This window comes from Parasteatoda tepidariorum, chromosome 6 (assembly GCF_043381705.1).
Source record: "Parasteatoda tepidariorum isolate YZ-2023 chromosome 6, CAS_Ptep_4.0, whole genome shotgun sequence".
Taxonomy (NCBI): Eukaryota; Metazoa; Arthropoda; class Arachnida; order Araneae; family Theridiidae; genus Parasteatoda; species Parasteatoda tepidariorum.
This window is the reverse complement of record NC_092209.1, coordinates 56,959,525-56,977,416: the sequence shown is the minus strand read 5'-3', so window position 1 is coordinate 56,977,416 and position 17,892 is coordinate 56,959,525. Positions and strand designations below refer to the sequence as shown.

The 17,892-nt window shown below is 26.9% G+C and overlaps 2 protein-coding genes across 6 annotated transcripts; one reads left to right on the top strand and one right to left on the bottom strand.

The window, feature by feature from the left end:
* Positions 1–660: 660 nt before the first annotated feature.
* On the top strand, positions 661–6,955 carry LOC107456910 (hairy/enhancer-of-split related with YRPW motif protein). Of its 2 annotated transcripts, none has more exons than XM_016074888.3 (5): positions 661–858; positions 3,207–3,264; positions 3,793–3,876; positions 4,755–4,827; positions 5,465–6,955. In XM_016074888.3, the coding sequence occupies exons 1-5, from the start codon at positions 794–796 to the stop codon at positions 6,100–6,102; spliced, it is 918 nt and encodes a 305-aa protein (XP_015930374.1). In that variant the 5' UTR covers positions 661–793; the 3' UTR covers positions 6,103–6,955. The 2 variants fall into 2 exon arrangements, with proteins under 2 accessions (XP_015930374.1, XP_015930375.1); XM_016074889.3 differs by having other exon boundaries at positions 854–1,320; positions 5,465–6,392.
* Positions 6,956–12,304: 5,349 nt separating this feature from the next.
* Positions 12,305–17,569, bottom strand: LOC107456938 (uncharacterized). Of its 4 annotated transcripts, none has more exons than XM_016074934.3 (2): positions 17,449–17,569; positions 12,305–16,485 (listed from the first exon to the last, which is right to left on the bottom strand). In XM_016074934.3, the coding sequence occupies exon 2, from the start codon at positions 16,203–16,205 to the stop codon at positions 14,571–14,573; it is 1,635 nt and encodes a 544-aa protein (XP_015930420.1). In that variant the 5' UTR covers positions 16,206–16,485; positions 17,449–17,569; the 3' UTR covers positions 12,305–14,570. The 4 variants fall into 4 exon arrangements, with proteins under 4 accessions (XP_015930420.1, XP_042901242.1, XP_042901241.1 ...); XM_043045308.2 differs by having other exon boundaries at positions 12,311–16,485; positions 17,248–17,472; XM_043045307.2 differs by having other exon boundaries at positions 12,311–16,485; positions 17,252–17,472.
* Positions 17,570–17,892: the final 323 nt, after the last annotated feature.

The window sequence follows — 17,892 nt, the reverse complement described above, 5'->3', positions numbered from 1 at the left end:
TAATTTTCCTAATTTTAAAATGAATAAAAATAAAGCGTACTTCTTAAAAATTACCAAGAGAAATTAAGAAAAATTAAGGAAGGGGTTAATGAGCTGAGCAAATACTTTAAATCAGTAACGTATTTTATTTGAAATTCAGTCAATTTATATAAAATTTATGGAATTAGCTTTTTTTACTCTTTAATTATCATTAGACCTTCGTTTTAATAATAAAAATTTAATGTTCATTTAAAAAGAATTTACACACATTATAGAATTTTTAATATATATTCAACAGTATTTAAGAAATATTGCGAGTTCTTTAAATATCACATGAAATTAAAAACAATTATGGGAGACCTTGTGAACTGAAATATATTCTTTAAAAGGATAATATATTTTATACTAAATTACTTTAATTTTGAATGAAACATGTAAAATAAACTTTTCTTTCACTTTTTAGCGATTACCAGGCACTTTATTTAAGTTCAATTAAAAATTTGCTGATATAGAGTTTGTGATAAATAAAACGGTTTCGAATAAATATTGTGACAACAGCCATACGGTGCAATTTTCCCATCATCTCTTCACGGCAAATCACCTGCTCTTTGGCGACCGCCAGCCCTGGCGTACGTTCGTATGGAAACCCATTCATTCAATGCACGTTTCAGCCAAAGTTCCACAATAGACGAAGGAAGTACAAGTCGCGTGGCGCGGTACAGTTTGAACTCAGTAAGCTCGTGTGCCTTGGCGAGTGCTGGTCGTGTGTTGTGCACCCCTTACAACTTCCTAACCATTCTCAAAGCAGGTAGACATGAAGCGAAATCTCAGTGATATGGACTCTGAATGTGACGATGTCTTTGGCGATGATTCCAAAGGGTAAGTGGACAACGAACAATCAAGTTGTTCCTTTTTCCTCGTAAGGAGTTGGATTTTTTTTTTAAAAAATGGACTCAATGAACTTCGTCAGATCAATTAAATTACCCTTTTAATAAGCGGTTTTCCTAAATTTTGGAAGCATTCATTTTTAATTATTATGGAATATTCTTTTGGAATATTTTTGGAAGCATTCATTTTTAATTCTATCGGAATATGCTTTTCGGTTATTAATAACGGAATATGCTTTTCGATATGATATGCAATGAAATTTTTAAAGTTGCTGATTGTTTTGTTTTCTTTTTAATTTTATGATATGATGAGATGAATAAATATATCTTTATTAAAATTTTACTCATTCCTTCATGTTTCATAAAGTTGCGAAAAATCACATTAAAAATGGTTTATAAAAATGTAAAATTTTTCAAGGATATTTATCTGAAGAATAAGTTGATTGCTTTTCAGGTAAATGGTATTCTTAGCTTTGATTATTTTTATTATTATCATTATTAGTTTGAAAATGACAATTTAAGTTAGAAAAGAAAAATTATAAACATACATGATATTCTTATTTCGTTTTATAAACAATAAATTGAGACTTTTAATTTTATTTCGTGTCAAATTAAATTAAAGGCTGGTATAATCTTTACTTCCTTACGAGTACGCATTAGTTGAGCATAAATTATTTAAAAGTGCAAAAATATTTCTGTTGTTTATTTTTCTCTTATTCATTATTAACATTGGGTAATTTATTTTTATTTTCAATCATTTAAAAATGTGCAATTAATATTTACTTTACAATCTAAATATCTGGTTATAAAGCCATATGTAACAACATATATTTATCTGCTAACACATTTCTCCTACAGAATGCTACTATTGCAGTGAAACTAGTTTTACAGACTTGCTTGTAACTTCATAATTATATATTTTAGAATTACTAAATTAATAAGAAAATATATAATTTTCTTTTATTTACAGTATTTTTGACAGCCTATTCGTAAGAAGTTTTCATTGCTTCTTTAATTTCTCTACAGATCTACATCACTATTGTACCATAAAAAGCTTTACCTCAGCATAATAACGTTGTAATGAAACTAATTTCAAAGAATTTGTTATCCCACAGTTTCTATTATTGTTCGCGATTATTACAAGAGTAATTTATATGTAAAATTTAAAATAATGTGTTCAATTAAATCAGTGTTTTTATTAAAGAAGTTTTTATATAGTAAAAGTTTGCCGTTGTAAAACTGGTTTTACGGAATTTTTACTCTTCTGTTTATTGTGATTTTTTAGAAATGCGTGTGCAAATTTGTTACAAATATATTAATGAATTAATTGATTTACACAATAATCTTAACTGATATTGTTGTCTTTTGTCTAATTATAAGTCATTAAAAACTATTAAGTGAGAAATTAATATTCTCTGTAAAATTAAATAATTTGCTTTACTGGATGTGCGTGTTTTAAATAGAAACACACATATCAATTAAATAGTTTCTCTTAAGGATCGATGTTGTTGCAGTAAAACCAGCTTTATGGAATTTACTAACTTAAGCAAAAACGCGTATTTCATATTATTTCAATCATGGATGCCCGTGATTTTGTTCAAGTAGTTTCTCCTACGGAACAATGTTGTTGCGGAGAAACTAGTTTTACAGAAATTTCACGCGTCTGTTTTCTTAAGCTTACTGTGATTTTTCTGAAATACTATCCGTGGAATTTCATACTACTATTTATATTTAAATAAGTTAGTCTTGGATACCCGTGAATTTTATTATTTCTATCATAGATGCCTGTGTTTTTGTTGAAATAATTTCTTTTATGGAACAATGTTATAGCGAAGAAACCTGCTTTACAAAAATTTTTCACGTCTGTTTACTTCTGATAATTGTTATTTTTCTGAAATACAATCCGTGTAATTTCATACTATTATTTATATTTTGAATAAATCTATCTTGGAAGCTCGAGGATTTTATTATTTCAATCATTGATAACTGCTTTTTCGTTCAAGTAGTTTCTCCTGCGAAACAATGTTGTTGCGGAAAAACTATTTTTACAGAAATTACACGCGTCTGTTTACTTCTGCTTATTCTGAAATATAATTCGTGTAATCTCGTACTATTATTTCGTAATTAGTTTCAATGTAATGTATAATTTCCAATTTCTTGACGAATTAAATGATGTTGCGGTAAAACTAGTTTTACAAATTTTGTGCATGCCTTGTTTTTCAATTTTTCTGAAATATATGACCAGCAATTTTATATTATTAATATGTTTAAGAATTAATCTTAATGTAAAGTTCTATGTTTTTAATTGCATCGAATTTTAAACATGTTCATCTCTTTCAGAACACCAACACAAAGTAATGATAGCTGCCAAATGTTGAACAGGAAAAGAAGACGAGGGGTAAGAATTAGTTTATTACTATTTATTATTAGTTAGGTATTATTCTTTATAGTTGGATTTTTTTTAATAGCAAAAATATTAGTTTAAAACCTAAGTTTAAGGAAAAATATATTTAAAAAAAGGAAAAACATTATGATTTTTTTTAGTTGAAGGAATATTAAGTTCCTTTTTAAAGTTATTAAACATTCAAGCATAATTTTTACACATTTAAGTTTAAATTTATTAATATAATAATATTGTAAAACATGACTGTGTCAGATATTACATTTATTTAAGAAATATTTTTTTTTCTTCTTTTCAGTTTCAAAATCAATTTAAAAGAATGGTGAATTATCCTTATGATTGCTCTTTTAATTATTTAAAATAATAATTTTTAAAAAAAATTAAACTTAATTAACTAAAATCACCTTTTTAATCTTTAACACCCTGTTTGAAACAGATCTAAATTGCAATTTATTACTTTAATTTCAATTATGTATTTTTAGATCACATGCATCATAAAAATTTATTTATTTTTCAAATTTTTAGATTATTGAAAAAAGGAGAAGAGATCGAATCAACAGTTCGTTGTCAGAACTTAGAAGATTGGTCCCGGCAGCCTTCGAAAAGCAGGTAATTTGTTATGATTGGTTATTATTAACTAAATTGTTCAAATAAAACTACATTTATTTTATGGATGCTCTATAAATATCTATTTTACATAATTAAATGTCAAATAAAAGTTTTTGCAACATAAATTTCTAATGAAAAAAAATTTTAATGCATTGTTTATCTATACTTATGCCAATTCATCTCTTTGTCTTCAATTGGTGAATTCTTCAATTTGAAACTATTTCATTCCTTTATTATTTTTATTTCGAATATTTATGTGATTTAAACCTTTTATGGATTAAATAATAAAGTATTTGAGAAAACTGAATTTTCAAATTAACTGAACTTTTTCTTTGTTTCTAACAAGTTTTTCCATAATTTAGTTTAAATAACTCTCATGAGTACCGTTTTTGTGAGTTTCATTTTAAATCTTGCCTTAGTACTAAGTAGTGCACAATTATATTAAAACTGCTAACATTTCTTTAAGTTACCAAAACTAAATTGAATCTTGTAAAGAAGCGGAATTAGTTAAAATTATAAATATGATTCATAGTATTAAAAATATTACTAAAATAATAAAAAAATGGAAAAAAATAAAAAATTAAAAAAAAATAATAATAATTTACGATCTTGTACTTAAATGGCATGTTTACTAAATTTAAATAATTTGCATTATAAAATTAAACTAATTAAGTCTACAATTCATGGTTAATATAATTTCCTGCTACTTCAATCAATTATCTTACTGTCCTGTTTTAAAAATTAGGCATGTTTGGCATAATCAGTTAAGGACTTTATAATTAGAAAAATCATCAACTGAAGTAAAAGCCATTTGCGTTAATAAATAACTTTAAACTGTTTTTTTTTTTAATTTTAATTTCATTGACCTTATATTGCAGGGTTCAGCAAAATTAGAAAAAGCAGAAATTCTTCAGTTAACAGTGGATCACTTGAAAATGCTTCATGCAAAAGGTAACATTCTTTTCTAATCTCATTTATTTATTTATATTAATAGGAGGTGAAATTGAAATTGCATTATATCAAATTTCTATTTAATTGCAAAAATATTATTTAAAAATTTTCGTTTGTCTTATTAACTTAATGTAAAAAAGCTTTCAAAACTACTACCGTTATTTAAAACTGCAAATGCTTCTAGAATTTAATCTATATCAATTTATCAACATTTAATGGTGCAATATCGTAAAATTTTTAAAGATTAATAATAAAAAAAATTTATAATATTTATTTGACTTCTTAAATCAGATATTGGTAATAAAGATCTGTAGTGAATAGAAAATTTGATACGCATGACATTTATTATAAATATATTTTTTAATTAAAAGCAATTTTTAAAATGAGAATATCATTATAATTACACTGTTTCATAAAAATAAATTGTTCGGTCATAAAAATGTTTCTTGGACTTAGCCTTTGTAATTTAACGATTTTTCTTACAAAATAATTAATTACTTAGGATATAGTATTAAATTGAATATATATATATACTACTAAAACTTATCACCTGCACTTTTTGAATTAAGATAATTTTTCATGAATTTGTAGTAACTTTTACATGATATCTATTTCAACAATTTCTCTTTTATTCCAGGTTTTGATGCTTTATCTTTTGATCCCCATAAATTTGCAATGGATTACCATATTATTGGATTCAGAGAATGTGCATCAGAAGTAGCACGTTACTTAGTTGCAATTGAAGGCATGGACTTGCAAGATCCTCTAAGAGTGAGACTCATGAGCCATCTTCAGTGTTACTCAGCTCAAAGAGAACTGTCATTGAAAACGTCAGTACAACCAACCTGGAACCCTACTTCATTCCCTTCATCCCTGCCACCAGCTCCTACGCCCCAATATCCAGGCCCATCAGCCTCAATGGGACCCCAAATCCCAGAAGCATCACTACAAACTTCTTATCCATATTCCGAGCCAGCAAGACTGGGTCAACATATGGACAATTCCTTTAACCCATCAGGACATTGTACAAGATCTTCTGCCAATCATGTGCCGGTAAATACCTCAACAACACAGTCATCAAGTATGACACTGGTACAGCATCCACCATCTGCGCCATCTATGGTACCTTCTCTACCTCAAATGTCAAGTTCCAATCAGTACCTTGGAGGACATGGATTTTCTAGTGGTGGTTATGGAAGCGCAGGTGCATTTAATCAACATGGCGCTTCCACTGGTAGGCCATACAGACCATGGGGTGCAGAGCTTGCTTATTGACAATGATAGATAGGCACAGTAATAGTTTATTACTTGCATATAGAGTTTAATATTATAGTTTTTTAAAAAACCACAACAGAAAATTTTTATTCCCATCCTATCTTAAAAATATATTTTTCTAATAACGAAGGTTGCAACTCTAAGAAGCATCTTAGACAGTTAAAAAAATATTTACACATTATTTCATTTTAAAAATTTACCGAGGTCTGAAATGATATAACTAATAATAATAAAATAAGAAATATGTCTTAGAACACCTTATACTAAACAAGCTGTTAGAGAAAAAAAAACATTTACCCTTTTTGTTTAAAAGTACTTACTATTTATATCAAGTATTTAAGAAACTTTATGATCAAAAAGATATTTTTTTAAAAATTGTATTTTTATGGAAAAAATTGCATAGAAATATACTTTATTTTGCATAATAAAATGTTTAAGAAAAGCATTTTTATTTGTCTTCTAAAAAGTAAAAAGTTTCTTAAATTGTGATCATAATCTTAAAATATTCTGGTTTCATAATGTAAGAAATGGAAAATTCTAGCATTGTATCTTAGATATAATGTTCTTGCATAAAAAAGATTAGCCTTTATATTAAAATTAATCTATAAAGATTATTAACCTTATAACTGGTGAAGTCGGATAGTACCATTAAACTGCATACTTTCTCTTAAAATTACTATAATTTCTCTATAATGTCAATTGAGGACAGATAATTTTATTTTAATTTATCTCAGTAAAGTTGAGTTAACCTAAATCCTTTTTTGGCGTCAAATTATTTATATAATATAATTCAAAATTTATTTCAATTTTATACTCACAATCATTATTATATTGATTTGTTGATACTTAAAAATTAACAAGTTAAAATATAAAATTGAATATTGTTTATGAAAAGATTTTTCCATTTTTTAAAACTATTTTTGATATAAGACAATAATCTTTACTATTTAATGATATATATTTTGTAATAAAATAATACGCATGATATATTTTAATAGCTTAAATTATGTACACTTGATAACTATTTAAGCAGATTTTGTTACATAAACATAAAAGTATATCCTAATAATAAAAAATCATACTACTATATTCATTGAATTACTAATGTTTAGTAATACAGAGTGTGCCTTCAAAAAATTTATATATTGTACAGTAAATTAATGCACCAAGTAAAATTATATTGCATAAGAAACCATTAACTTGATATTTACTTTTGTATGAGTTAATATTATAAGTGAGCTATTGAAACATTAAAACTTAATTTTTTAGTAAAATATTATTACTAAGTAAAATTAGTTTTTGTTTCACTTTTTTATCTAGTCTATAATTTTTTCATTTTATTAATTTATAATGTTATGATTTTTATTTATTGATCAAAATTTTTACTTTAAAATATTTTTCTACAAATTTTACACTATATTTTATAAAAACTCTTATTGTTTTTATTTATATTAATTTATACTATTTTAGCTTTTATTTATTCTCAAAAATTATGTTTTATACGAACTTTTACACTGCATCCAACAAAAAAACTATTTGTGATATATTTTGTATGTATTGCACTTAAGAAGATTTTGTGTATATATATATTTGTACAGTTTTCTAGTCTTTTTACAAAAATAAAATGTTATTTTTAAAACGGTGTTTTATTATTTTATTTAAAAACTAAATTCCAAGCTTGTATTCTTTTATTTATTTTTTTATAATTAAAGATCTTTGGTAAATTAAGTGATGAGCCACTTTTTCAAATTGTACCGGAAAGCGTATTTGTTAAAAACAATAAAAGTTTTAGATAAACAATAATATATTTCTGTAAACTAAACTGCTATCTAGTGGAAATTCTATAAAATCGTGAAGTACTTATGTAAAAACAATTGTAAGAGACAGTTTGATGTAAAAATGTTCCTTTTGGAAAAAGTGAAGCATACTGCCTAGCCCTTCATTAAGTAAATAAAAACATAAATATGTTTTCAAAAACAATTAACCAGTAAAAGTGACAAAATTCGATAGCTTAAACTTGAGGATCGTCCACACAAGCATGGTCCAGACAGATAACCTTAGCGGAAGGATTAATTGTTTCAAACTATTGGGAATTCAGTTATTTTAAGAAAAAGAAAACTCAATTGACTATTTTACATTATCAAATTTCCATGGGGATGTATTCAAGGGTCATATGCTTATTCATTATTTTCAGCATATTCAGTAACAAATCTTGCAGGATGGAGTTTTTAGTTTTACAATTATTGATTCATCTCTTTCACCGCAGTTAAAAAAATATTAATTCCAATCAAAAATACAGTAGTTATATCATAGATTATCCACGACATTACTTTTGTACAAAAACGTTAAGTGGCATAATTACTGTGTTTTTGCTTAAAAATCATTGAAACCGTACTTTAATAACGAGTTGTCCAGTTTTATTAACAAAATTATACCGTATACCGTTTGTCACTGTTTTTTTTTAATAATCTGTGGTATATGTCTAGACGGCTGAGTGGTAGCGCTTCGCTCTGTCGTGCCACAGGTCCTTGGTTCGATCCTCGGGCCGGAGAAGGTTGACTCAGACTTACTTCCCACCCAACCAGAACATCTGCTCTTCCACCGCAGTGCCCAAAGGTCAAGAAAACTGAGATGGGCACTGTAGGCCTTGGCTGTCTCGCCACTGAGTTTAGTTTAGGTATATGTCTTCTGTTCCAAAAAATGTCCTGATTTTTTCTTTGACCCACTACGGAGCCTGAAATGATCACCTAATAAGTTTAAATAAAATGCTGTAAACAGAGAAAGCAGAAAAATTTTACACTGTAACGAGCAAAAAACTGAGAGAAAAAAAACAGCACCGTCAAAACCAAATAATCTTTTTTCCTGTTCGTGCACTGACTTTGAAATTTTTGAAGAACAAGAAATTTGGCTATCTTTGAAACATTATTCCAAATAACGAACACGCTTTTCTATCAAAGTGATAACTGTACAGAATGTAGGGGTGGAAAGAAGTAAGAAAATATTTTCATTTTATTATGTATATAATTTAGTACAATAAATTATTGTGCAGCACAACATTGATAATAACGTAAACTAAAATTTGGGAGGAAAAAGAAAGTTGAGAAAATAAACTTATATTGAAAGTAATGCACCAACAGAAAAAAAATTCTATATTGTTGTTGTAACATACAATTTTTTCAAAATGTAGCAATAGTTATAAAAAATAAAAAAAGTGAATCTGTGAGAGAAACTGTCAGGGTGTTTTCTTATTCAGGGTGATTGAAGTTAAAACAAATGCATTTAACCATTTCAGGGTTCCCCACATCTTTTAAACCTTAAACGCAAATGAGGCCCTGTCCATTTTATAAATTTTTTTGGCGTTCTAATTACAAGCAAAGAAATATTTTGGTATTTTTTAAACATAAAAAACAATCTTATAGTTACTATAAACAATCTGTTAGATTATCGGTATTATTTGTACTAAAATATAAAACTAAAAATAAGTCATTTGACTTTTTTTTTCTTTTTCCATTCATTTCAAAAATTTATCAATAATTGATTTCGTAAATTAGAGAAATTTCAGTGCTGAATGATTATTTCTTTTAAATAACTGCAAATAAGTGCAACCTTAAAAAATTATTGTTTGGAAGTGAGCCGTGTTTAGAAAATTTTAACTTTAATGCAGAAAAAAACAACGTTGTTTGATGCTGTATTTCATAACCATAACTATTAAAATGCTGAATATAATAATTTTCACATGTTTTGAGCTAAATTAATACAAAATAATGAAAAAAATATATGAAAAATAGGCTTATAAAATTTTTGCGCCAAGGGATTAACCAAAGAAAAGGGGGGATAGAGAGCCATTAGAAATTAAAAAAAAAAGACTTAGGAGGATTATTCAGGTTTTCAAAAAATAAAGCTTTAAGGTGACTATTTATAGTTAAAATCAATTGCATTCAATCTTGTTCGTTAAGAAAAAAAAAGCAGTTAAACAGAATTAACACAGAATCCCTCTAACAAGATAGCAATTTTACAATAAGTTAAATTAGTAATTTAGCTTAAAAGTACACCATTTTTGAGACACTCTTTTGATTGGGGTTTTCAAAAACAAAACGAGTCTGAACTTCCACTAACTGTTTTTACAAATTTTTACTATTTTTATTCCCTCGATATCACTTTAATTAAATAATTTAAAAAAAATTTCAATAAATTTTTTGGAGAAATACAATTTTAAAACGATCGTCCAAGGTAAATTAGTATTATGCTTTTTCAATTCAGCGCTCTGATAAATTTGTGATTACTGAATGGTTAATTTCAATACTTTTAAATAAGAAATATACCATTTTTCAAACGATAAACCTAAATCATATCAAATTTGTCACCACATTTCTTAATAATATGTATTAGATAAATGAAGGGTGTGAACTCAGCGCTTTTAGAATTATAAATAAATCTTAAAGACATGATTATCTAAATCTAAATAAATCTTAAAGCAGTTTTGAAAGGGGAAAAAAACTGAACTTAAGATAAATCTTCAGAAACATATTTTTCAAATTACAAATTTATTACTAACTATTACAGTAAGTGTAAAATATAAATTAATTTCATAAATATTTTTATAAATATTTTCAGTAATTTCACTGCAAGTTATATAATACTCCTGTTAACCGATTTATAAAATCATTACTTACAGAAATTTCAATTGAAATAATTTCTTACTAATAGACAATTTGAAGTTTCATATTCTGTTTAAAATTGTAATGTGTTTAATATATTTTAAACAGAACTTAAGATTTTTATTAATAAAAAGGTTTTCTACTTAAATTTCAAATGCAGCTAAACATTTTCTTAACAACCCCTCAGTTTATTACTCTAAAAGTTTAGTCATTATTTCGAATTGTCAATCAGATATGGATCATTTTTAAAAAAATATTACAAATAAAGTCATTCAGATATTTAAAACATTTAATCTCTATCTTTCCCCTTCTAAAAATAGCAAATAAATGTATGATTCTCCAAATTCAACCTTATAAAATTCCCAGGTAGAAAAATTTAATTCATCAAGTTTTTTTCTTCCTATAAAATATTATTCGAAAATCCTTGAAATTCAGAAAGAAAAGAGAAAAAAAAGTCTGGTAGAATAAATTACTACAATCACCTATACACTTTGTGGATGGCCCCCAGTTAAACCAATCAAATTATTTATATTTTTTATGTAAATCAGGCTTTAAAAAAAAGCAGCATTTCGATCCTATCTATATTAAATCAAATGAACAAAAGGGACGCGAAAAATTTAGAAGTGATTAATCTGAGTCCTCATGTGGGAAAATTTAATTAGTAAACAAACTCCCATGTTCCAGTTTTGATACTTGATTTATAAATAAAACAAACCATTTATGTCACAGGCTTTCTAACAACATAAACGATGAGGAGAGAGGCTACTGAGCAAATTTAGCACAAATCACAATTTTAGAGTCCTCTAAATGTCCTTAAATAGCTTTTCAAATCATTCAAAAAAGAATCAAGAGAACCAAAACATTAAAAAGAGGACTGAAATGGACTTACTCGAAAAATGGACTATAGAGAGAAGCATTTGAAAGCCTTTCCATTCAATTGAAATGTCATTAAATGACTGTTCAAAAATGTGTTTACACATATTCAAAAATGTGTAGAAACACACTTGATCAGAAATTTAAAGAGCTTTTTCTTTTCCTTTCAAAATTCACCACAGGACAACTTTGAAATATATTTAAAATTACAACTTGTAAAAACATTTTATAAACAATTTAAATAGTTTTTTTTTTTTTAAGTAGTTAAAAGTCCAAATTTTAATTGAAATATAACATTTCTTGTCATACTCTTAATTTTAAAAAAATGTTTTAAAAAAAGTATATAAAAAAAGTCAGATTAAAAGAAAAAGTTTAAAATGGGCAAGTTTACATAATTTATTTTAAATGCGTACATATTCAAAACACTTTGCAATGTTAGTTACAATGTAATTTATATGCACAGAGAACATATTTTATAAAAATAAAATAAAAGATCACGAACTATAAAAATTACAGACTACAAATTATAAAACAAAAATCATAAAAGCTTTGCATAAAAGCTTTATTTCACACAAGTACATATAATTTTTTATGGCAATAAATAATTTGATATAACTTAAAATTCGGAAATGTTTAGTAATTTTTATTTGAAAACATTGTAAATATCACAATTTTTTTTTCTTTTTTTAGAGGAAACAAATAAAAATTACACACATTTGAAATTCAAAACATCAAATGCAAACATATTTACAGATAACTTCACAAGAGATGTCAATACAATTGGGGAAGTTTCAAACCAGATTTCCAGTCTATTTCACTTTGTGCGTTTTTATTTTTTATTGTTGTTAAATTGCCCTTTGATTATGTTAATAAAAGTGCCCAATTTCTGACAAGTCTTTAAAAAAATACTTATAAAAAAGTTATATTTACGAAAACTATTGAAAAAATGCAAATAAATAAAATTGTAATTTTTTTCCAACATAAATTTTTTTAAAATAAATAATAACAGTCAAAGACATAATTACAAAAGAAACTTTTACAAAGAGAAATGTGTAGGTAATACTGTAATAAATTTTAAAAATTAAATTCTTAAAATACATTAGAATACAATAGAGCATAAGTTAATTTATCAACATATAAGTCGCTTAAGAAAACCAAAATAATAAGAAATGTTTCGCAACAATAAAATAGTAATTAAAAATTCATTTTTTATTTAATAGTACAAAATTACTAAGATTACTACTTTAATTTCACAACTTAGACAAGTTAAAAATAATTTCTAATTATAAAGATCGGAGTCAAAATTAAGAAAACAATTTGCAAAATGTTAATAATAATGAATTAAACTACTTTTAAAATATATTCAAATTAGACATTAATTATACCTCAATATTTCAAAAAGAAATGAAAAAAATTTTATTTTAAAATCAATAATTTAAATTGTGAAAATAATATTTCAGATTTTAAAAAAAAAAAACATGTAAAAAGGAAATCTATCTATAAAAAATTAAAATTAAGCATAAATGTGTTTATCAATATATAACAAAATTTTTGAGAATAAAAAAAAAAACAAGTAAGAATAATATAAAATAACCACAATAAAAGAACACTTTAAAATTCATTTTTAAACTGTTGGGTTGCAAAGAAAGTAATTTTGGAGCATTTTTAGTACGAAATAAAACTCAAAATTTTCAATACAAAAAAATTAACTTTAACCCAACAAATACCTTCCATTCTGTTTGATAACCGTTTACCGACTTTTTGGTAGCTTCATGATCTTGCAATCATAGAACTTCTATATCAGCAAAATACTCATTCAAAAGTGATTTCAGATCATCATTACTGAAATTTTTAAATTCCAAAGAAGTTTTGCAAGCTTTGAAATAAATGATAATACGATAGTGTAAGATCAGAGCTACATCGAGGATTACAAATTCTAAAGGAATCTTATTTCACCACAATGCAAAGCCTAAGTACAAAACTATAGTTGAGTGGCTGGAAAGTACTGTCACATTCTCCATATAGTCCCGGTCTTGCACAATCGGACTATTATGTATCTCAAAACTTCTTAAATAGTTAACTTTTCAATAATCATGATGACTTCAAATCACACTTGGTTGAGTTTTTTGTTGTTAAGTTCTATGGGATAAAAACCATGAAGCTACCAGAACGATGGCAAAAAATCATGGAACAGAATGGAAGATATCGGACTGATTAAAACTAATTTTTATCTTGAAAAATTTGAGTTTTATTTCACACTAAAAAGCACAAATTACTTTTTTGCCAAAACAATACTATGAAGATATTAAGAGTAAAAACATGTCGCAACTTATGGCATTAAAAACATTTTTCGACAGTACTGGAATTTTTTGCTCAGTATTGACTAGATATAAGGGTTGCCCAAAGGAAAGGTTGAGATATGTGATAGTCAGAAATGCAGTAGCCATAGCATTGTCACTCTTGGAATATAAATTCAGGTAAGAGGATTGCATTGCAAACTGCGTATAACTCATTAGCTAGCCTGTGTGTATTTTAAGCAAATGCAATGATGGATGCAATCAAAATATAGTATGAGTTTTCAAGTATGATTTTTTGAGGTAACCTTAATTTAAACATTGGAATAGTTGTTGCTTTGTCGAAGACTGTCTAAGAAAAATAGTTATTAATATTTGATGTTTTAGTTTTTGTGAACAAATACATTAAAATTGGATCCAAGGGTAAACACAAATTTTGATCTCAAATAAATATAATTCTGCTATTGTCAAAATAACCACTTTACATTCACTTTAAAGGTTCTCAAGTTGACCAGTTAAAAGAAGTTTTGAATGCACTTTTAAAACCCTAAATTGCGGCAGTGTTATCGTAGCTGTATTTTGTACAGTATCACACTTTTTCATTTTCCATCTGGGCAACCCTTATGTATATAAGTTTCAAGTATCAATGCTTGGAAGAGATCAAATCGTAAATGTTATAAACATTAGAAACATAACCATGCTCTTTATAATGGGTGGATATATCACATTTGTTAACTGAAGAATAACATTCAGCACAAACAAACTTTGATCTTTGATCAAAATAAAAATGAGGTTTTGAATTGGGATCTTCAATCAACTTAACTTCTTCACTTGCACTTTTATCGCAGTCTCCATATTTGCCATTTAATGAAGACTTTTCACGATTACCTGTAGATACTAATACTGGCATCTTAGTGTGTTTAGTCCTAAGTAAAGGTGACATATGATTAAAAGCATTTTTAGCACCAGATTGATTAGATACACCAACTTTACTATTCGCAGCCTCTTCACATATTTTATATGGTGCAAAACAGTTGTAACTAATTTGTGCAACCAATTCAGGAATTTTGCTTATCCCATTTCTGTCCAAATTTTTATGGCAATGTGTATGGTTGGGAGTTGGCGATTCTAAATTTGCCATATTTGTATCTTGCAATGTGAAGTCTGAAATTGGTAGCTTTAAATCTCCTTTATTTATGGAATTTACATTGTGTTCAAGATGAAAACTATATTTTTCATAATTTGCCTCCTTCTTAGTGCTATCAGATGTCAGTTCACAATTGATAATATCAAAATCCATATTAGAACTTATGTTTTTAAAGTCCTTCCTAACATTACAAACTTCTGAAATGCATGTGGATTTAAAATAGTCAAGTGTTTGATTTGTACTATTTTCTGTCTTCTTTAAACTACCACATTTATTATGGTAACACAGGCAATTTGAATCTAAAGATAAATCTGTACTGCTTTTACTCACGCAAGATTTGTGCATATTCTCATAAGGGCAATAATTGGATGAATGACCACACGTAGAACATTGTATTGCACACTTCATCTTTTCATTTAATAAAACTGAGTGGCATTTCAATTCCATGGAACTAGCCATTTTATCATTTGCAAAAAGCTCTGCTTTAATTTTGCTAGATTGAATAGACTTTTCAATTGAAAAAGATCTGGAATCTGAGGATATATTTTTCATAAAGGGCTGAGTATCACAAACCGATTCATTATTTTTAAATTCTTTCTCATGCACTTTTGCTTCCAAAGGATATGAAAGCAACGGGTCTTCTGATACCACGCAGGTACCATTTGAACCACACTCATACAGTGAATTGGCATTTTCCAAGCTCACAGAAAAACTGTTAATAATTTTAGGAGAAAAACTAGCCTGACTTTGAAAGTCTAAAGAATTTTGATCAGCAAGAGAAAAAACACTTTCAATTTTAGGAAACTTTGCGATAGTTTCATTGCTATTTTCTTCAAGTGATAAACAATAGAAGTTATGATCAGTTTTCTTTAAATGTTTTTCATAGTCATCCAGTTTTATTATTTTCGTCCGCCCACGAGGTGAATCACATGCGGGATCACTAGAATTATAACATTTTTTAACACTATCAGCATAGTGATTATGCAAATATGCTCTATAGCAAGAAAACTTAGGCTTAGCTGTTTTGCAAATGTCACACGTGTAGAAAACATCTTCTATTTTGTGATTCAGATCTGCTCCAATATTACTTTTCTTTTTCCTCGGGGGTTGCTTTTTTAATTTTCTTTTCATAATGCAAGTGGAATCAAATAATAAAAATTTAAGATGCACTTAGCTTAACAAAAAAAAATAATAATTTTTGTTGAACACCAATTTTTTTTCCTTGGCCGAGTACTTTCAGGGATAAAATAGGACTAACTGTGTAGTCAGTTATTTGTGTCAATTTCTATATTCATTAAGAAAAAACACGACTTTTCCATTAAAAACTGTTTTCAGCAGCACTTAGAAATATCATAAATAGTCCAAGATGAGTGGCATGATATGATCTTGGGAGACACAGCTTTAAGTCTACCTAAAAAAGGTTGTAGTGCTTATTAATATGACAACAGCTAGAAATGTTTTCATAGCAATGTGTAATAAATCGATAGAAAGTACAATTCCACAAAGCAAAAGCTAAATATAACTATGCTGAATCTATGATATATTGCTATGGTGTATTTAATAATTTAAAAAGTAATCTGAAAAACTGATAAAATTATATAAAAAGTATCAAGAATTGTATAAAATTGATAATTTACCAAAATACACAGCAACAGAATAAATATAATAATAACACATTAAGAAAAGGGATGTCGTATGCGCAACCTTTCTAAAGGGAAATAAGTAAATTTAATCATGTTGTAAAATTTTCAAGCATTGTTTTCAGACCTATAAACACATTTTTTTTCTAATGACTTGATCGATAGATAAAATTTGAATTCCCAAGCTTATAGTTTACTTCAGTTTAATAATCCTTAAGGTTAAAAAAAAAACGATAGGTTTATAAACCAATCTCTTGACACAAAAATTTTTAGTTCTAAGAAAATCTAGCTAAACAGTATTCGAAAAGATTAAAATATGCAAAAAAATAGCACATGTTTTTGCTTATAATATCAAATAAACATGTATAAAACAGATGGAATTCCCAAAAATTCCTTAATTTATATATCGCATACGTCTCTGCAAAAAAAATATAATGATTCGACGTCATTCTTGAACTTAAAGTTAGTAGTTCAAAATTCGAAAAGTTCGTTTGGGAAAAAATTGTGCAGCTCGACGTAAATAAAATACCTACCTACCTATCTTGTTCGGAAAAAATGTTCTACATGATAGGCGAATATTAATAAACTAGTTACTGTGGATATTACATACTTGATAAATCTCTTCTACAATACAATCAACATTATAAACTGTAAAACAACCTAAAATGTAGTTTTCAAACTAAGAGAACATATTTAAAACAATTTGCAAGATTTAAAATAAAAAAAATACTCACTTTATCAAATAAAAATAAATATCTACTTCATCTCACCAGTGTTGTTTTAGCTACTATTTTCGCTTTAACCTAACTTTTATTTATAGCGTAATTCTAGGGAACTGTTCAGACTGCATGCAAACTACGTACCTCCTAACGCAATAGAGAGGGGAATAGAATTTAGGGCCGTTTTTACTGTCTGTGATATTTCTAGCAAGCGAAAAATTGTCCGTGAATGACAGCCAATTGGTGGTTATTCGGAAATGAAAAACTCGGCAATCAATTTCTCATTCGCGAATAATTTTCTTACCCTTTAAAAAATAGCATGCAAAGAGAATTCCCTTTAAGAGCCATTCATACTTCTTTCGAAAAAATTGCATATGCGATTTTGAAATTGCTTGCAAGAATCTGATTGGTGAAATACATTATTCCACGAAAAACTCCCCAATCCCCTCACTCTAAATC

Coding starts and splice junctions, on each gene's coding strand:
- LOC107456910 (XM_016074888.3), top strand. CDS start 794: ATGAAGCGAAATCTCAGTGATATGGACTCTGAATGTGACGATGTCTTT. Junction 859..3,206: donor TTTGGCGATGATTCCAAAGG/GTAAGTGGACAA, acceptor CATCTCTTTCAG/AACACCAACACAAAGTAATG. Junction 3,877..4,754: donor CGGCAGCCTTCGAAAAGCAG/GTAATTTGTTAT, acceptor CTTATATTGCAG/GGTTCAGCAAAATTAGAAAA.
- LOC107456938 (XM_016074934.3), bottom strand. CDS start 16,205: ATGAAAAGAAAATTAAAAAAGCAACCCCCGAGGAAAAAGAAAAGTAAT.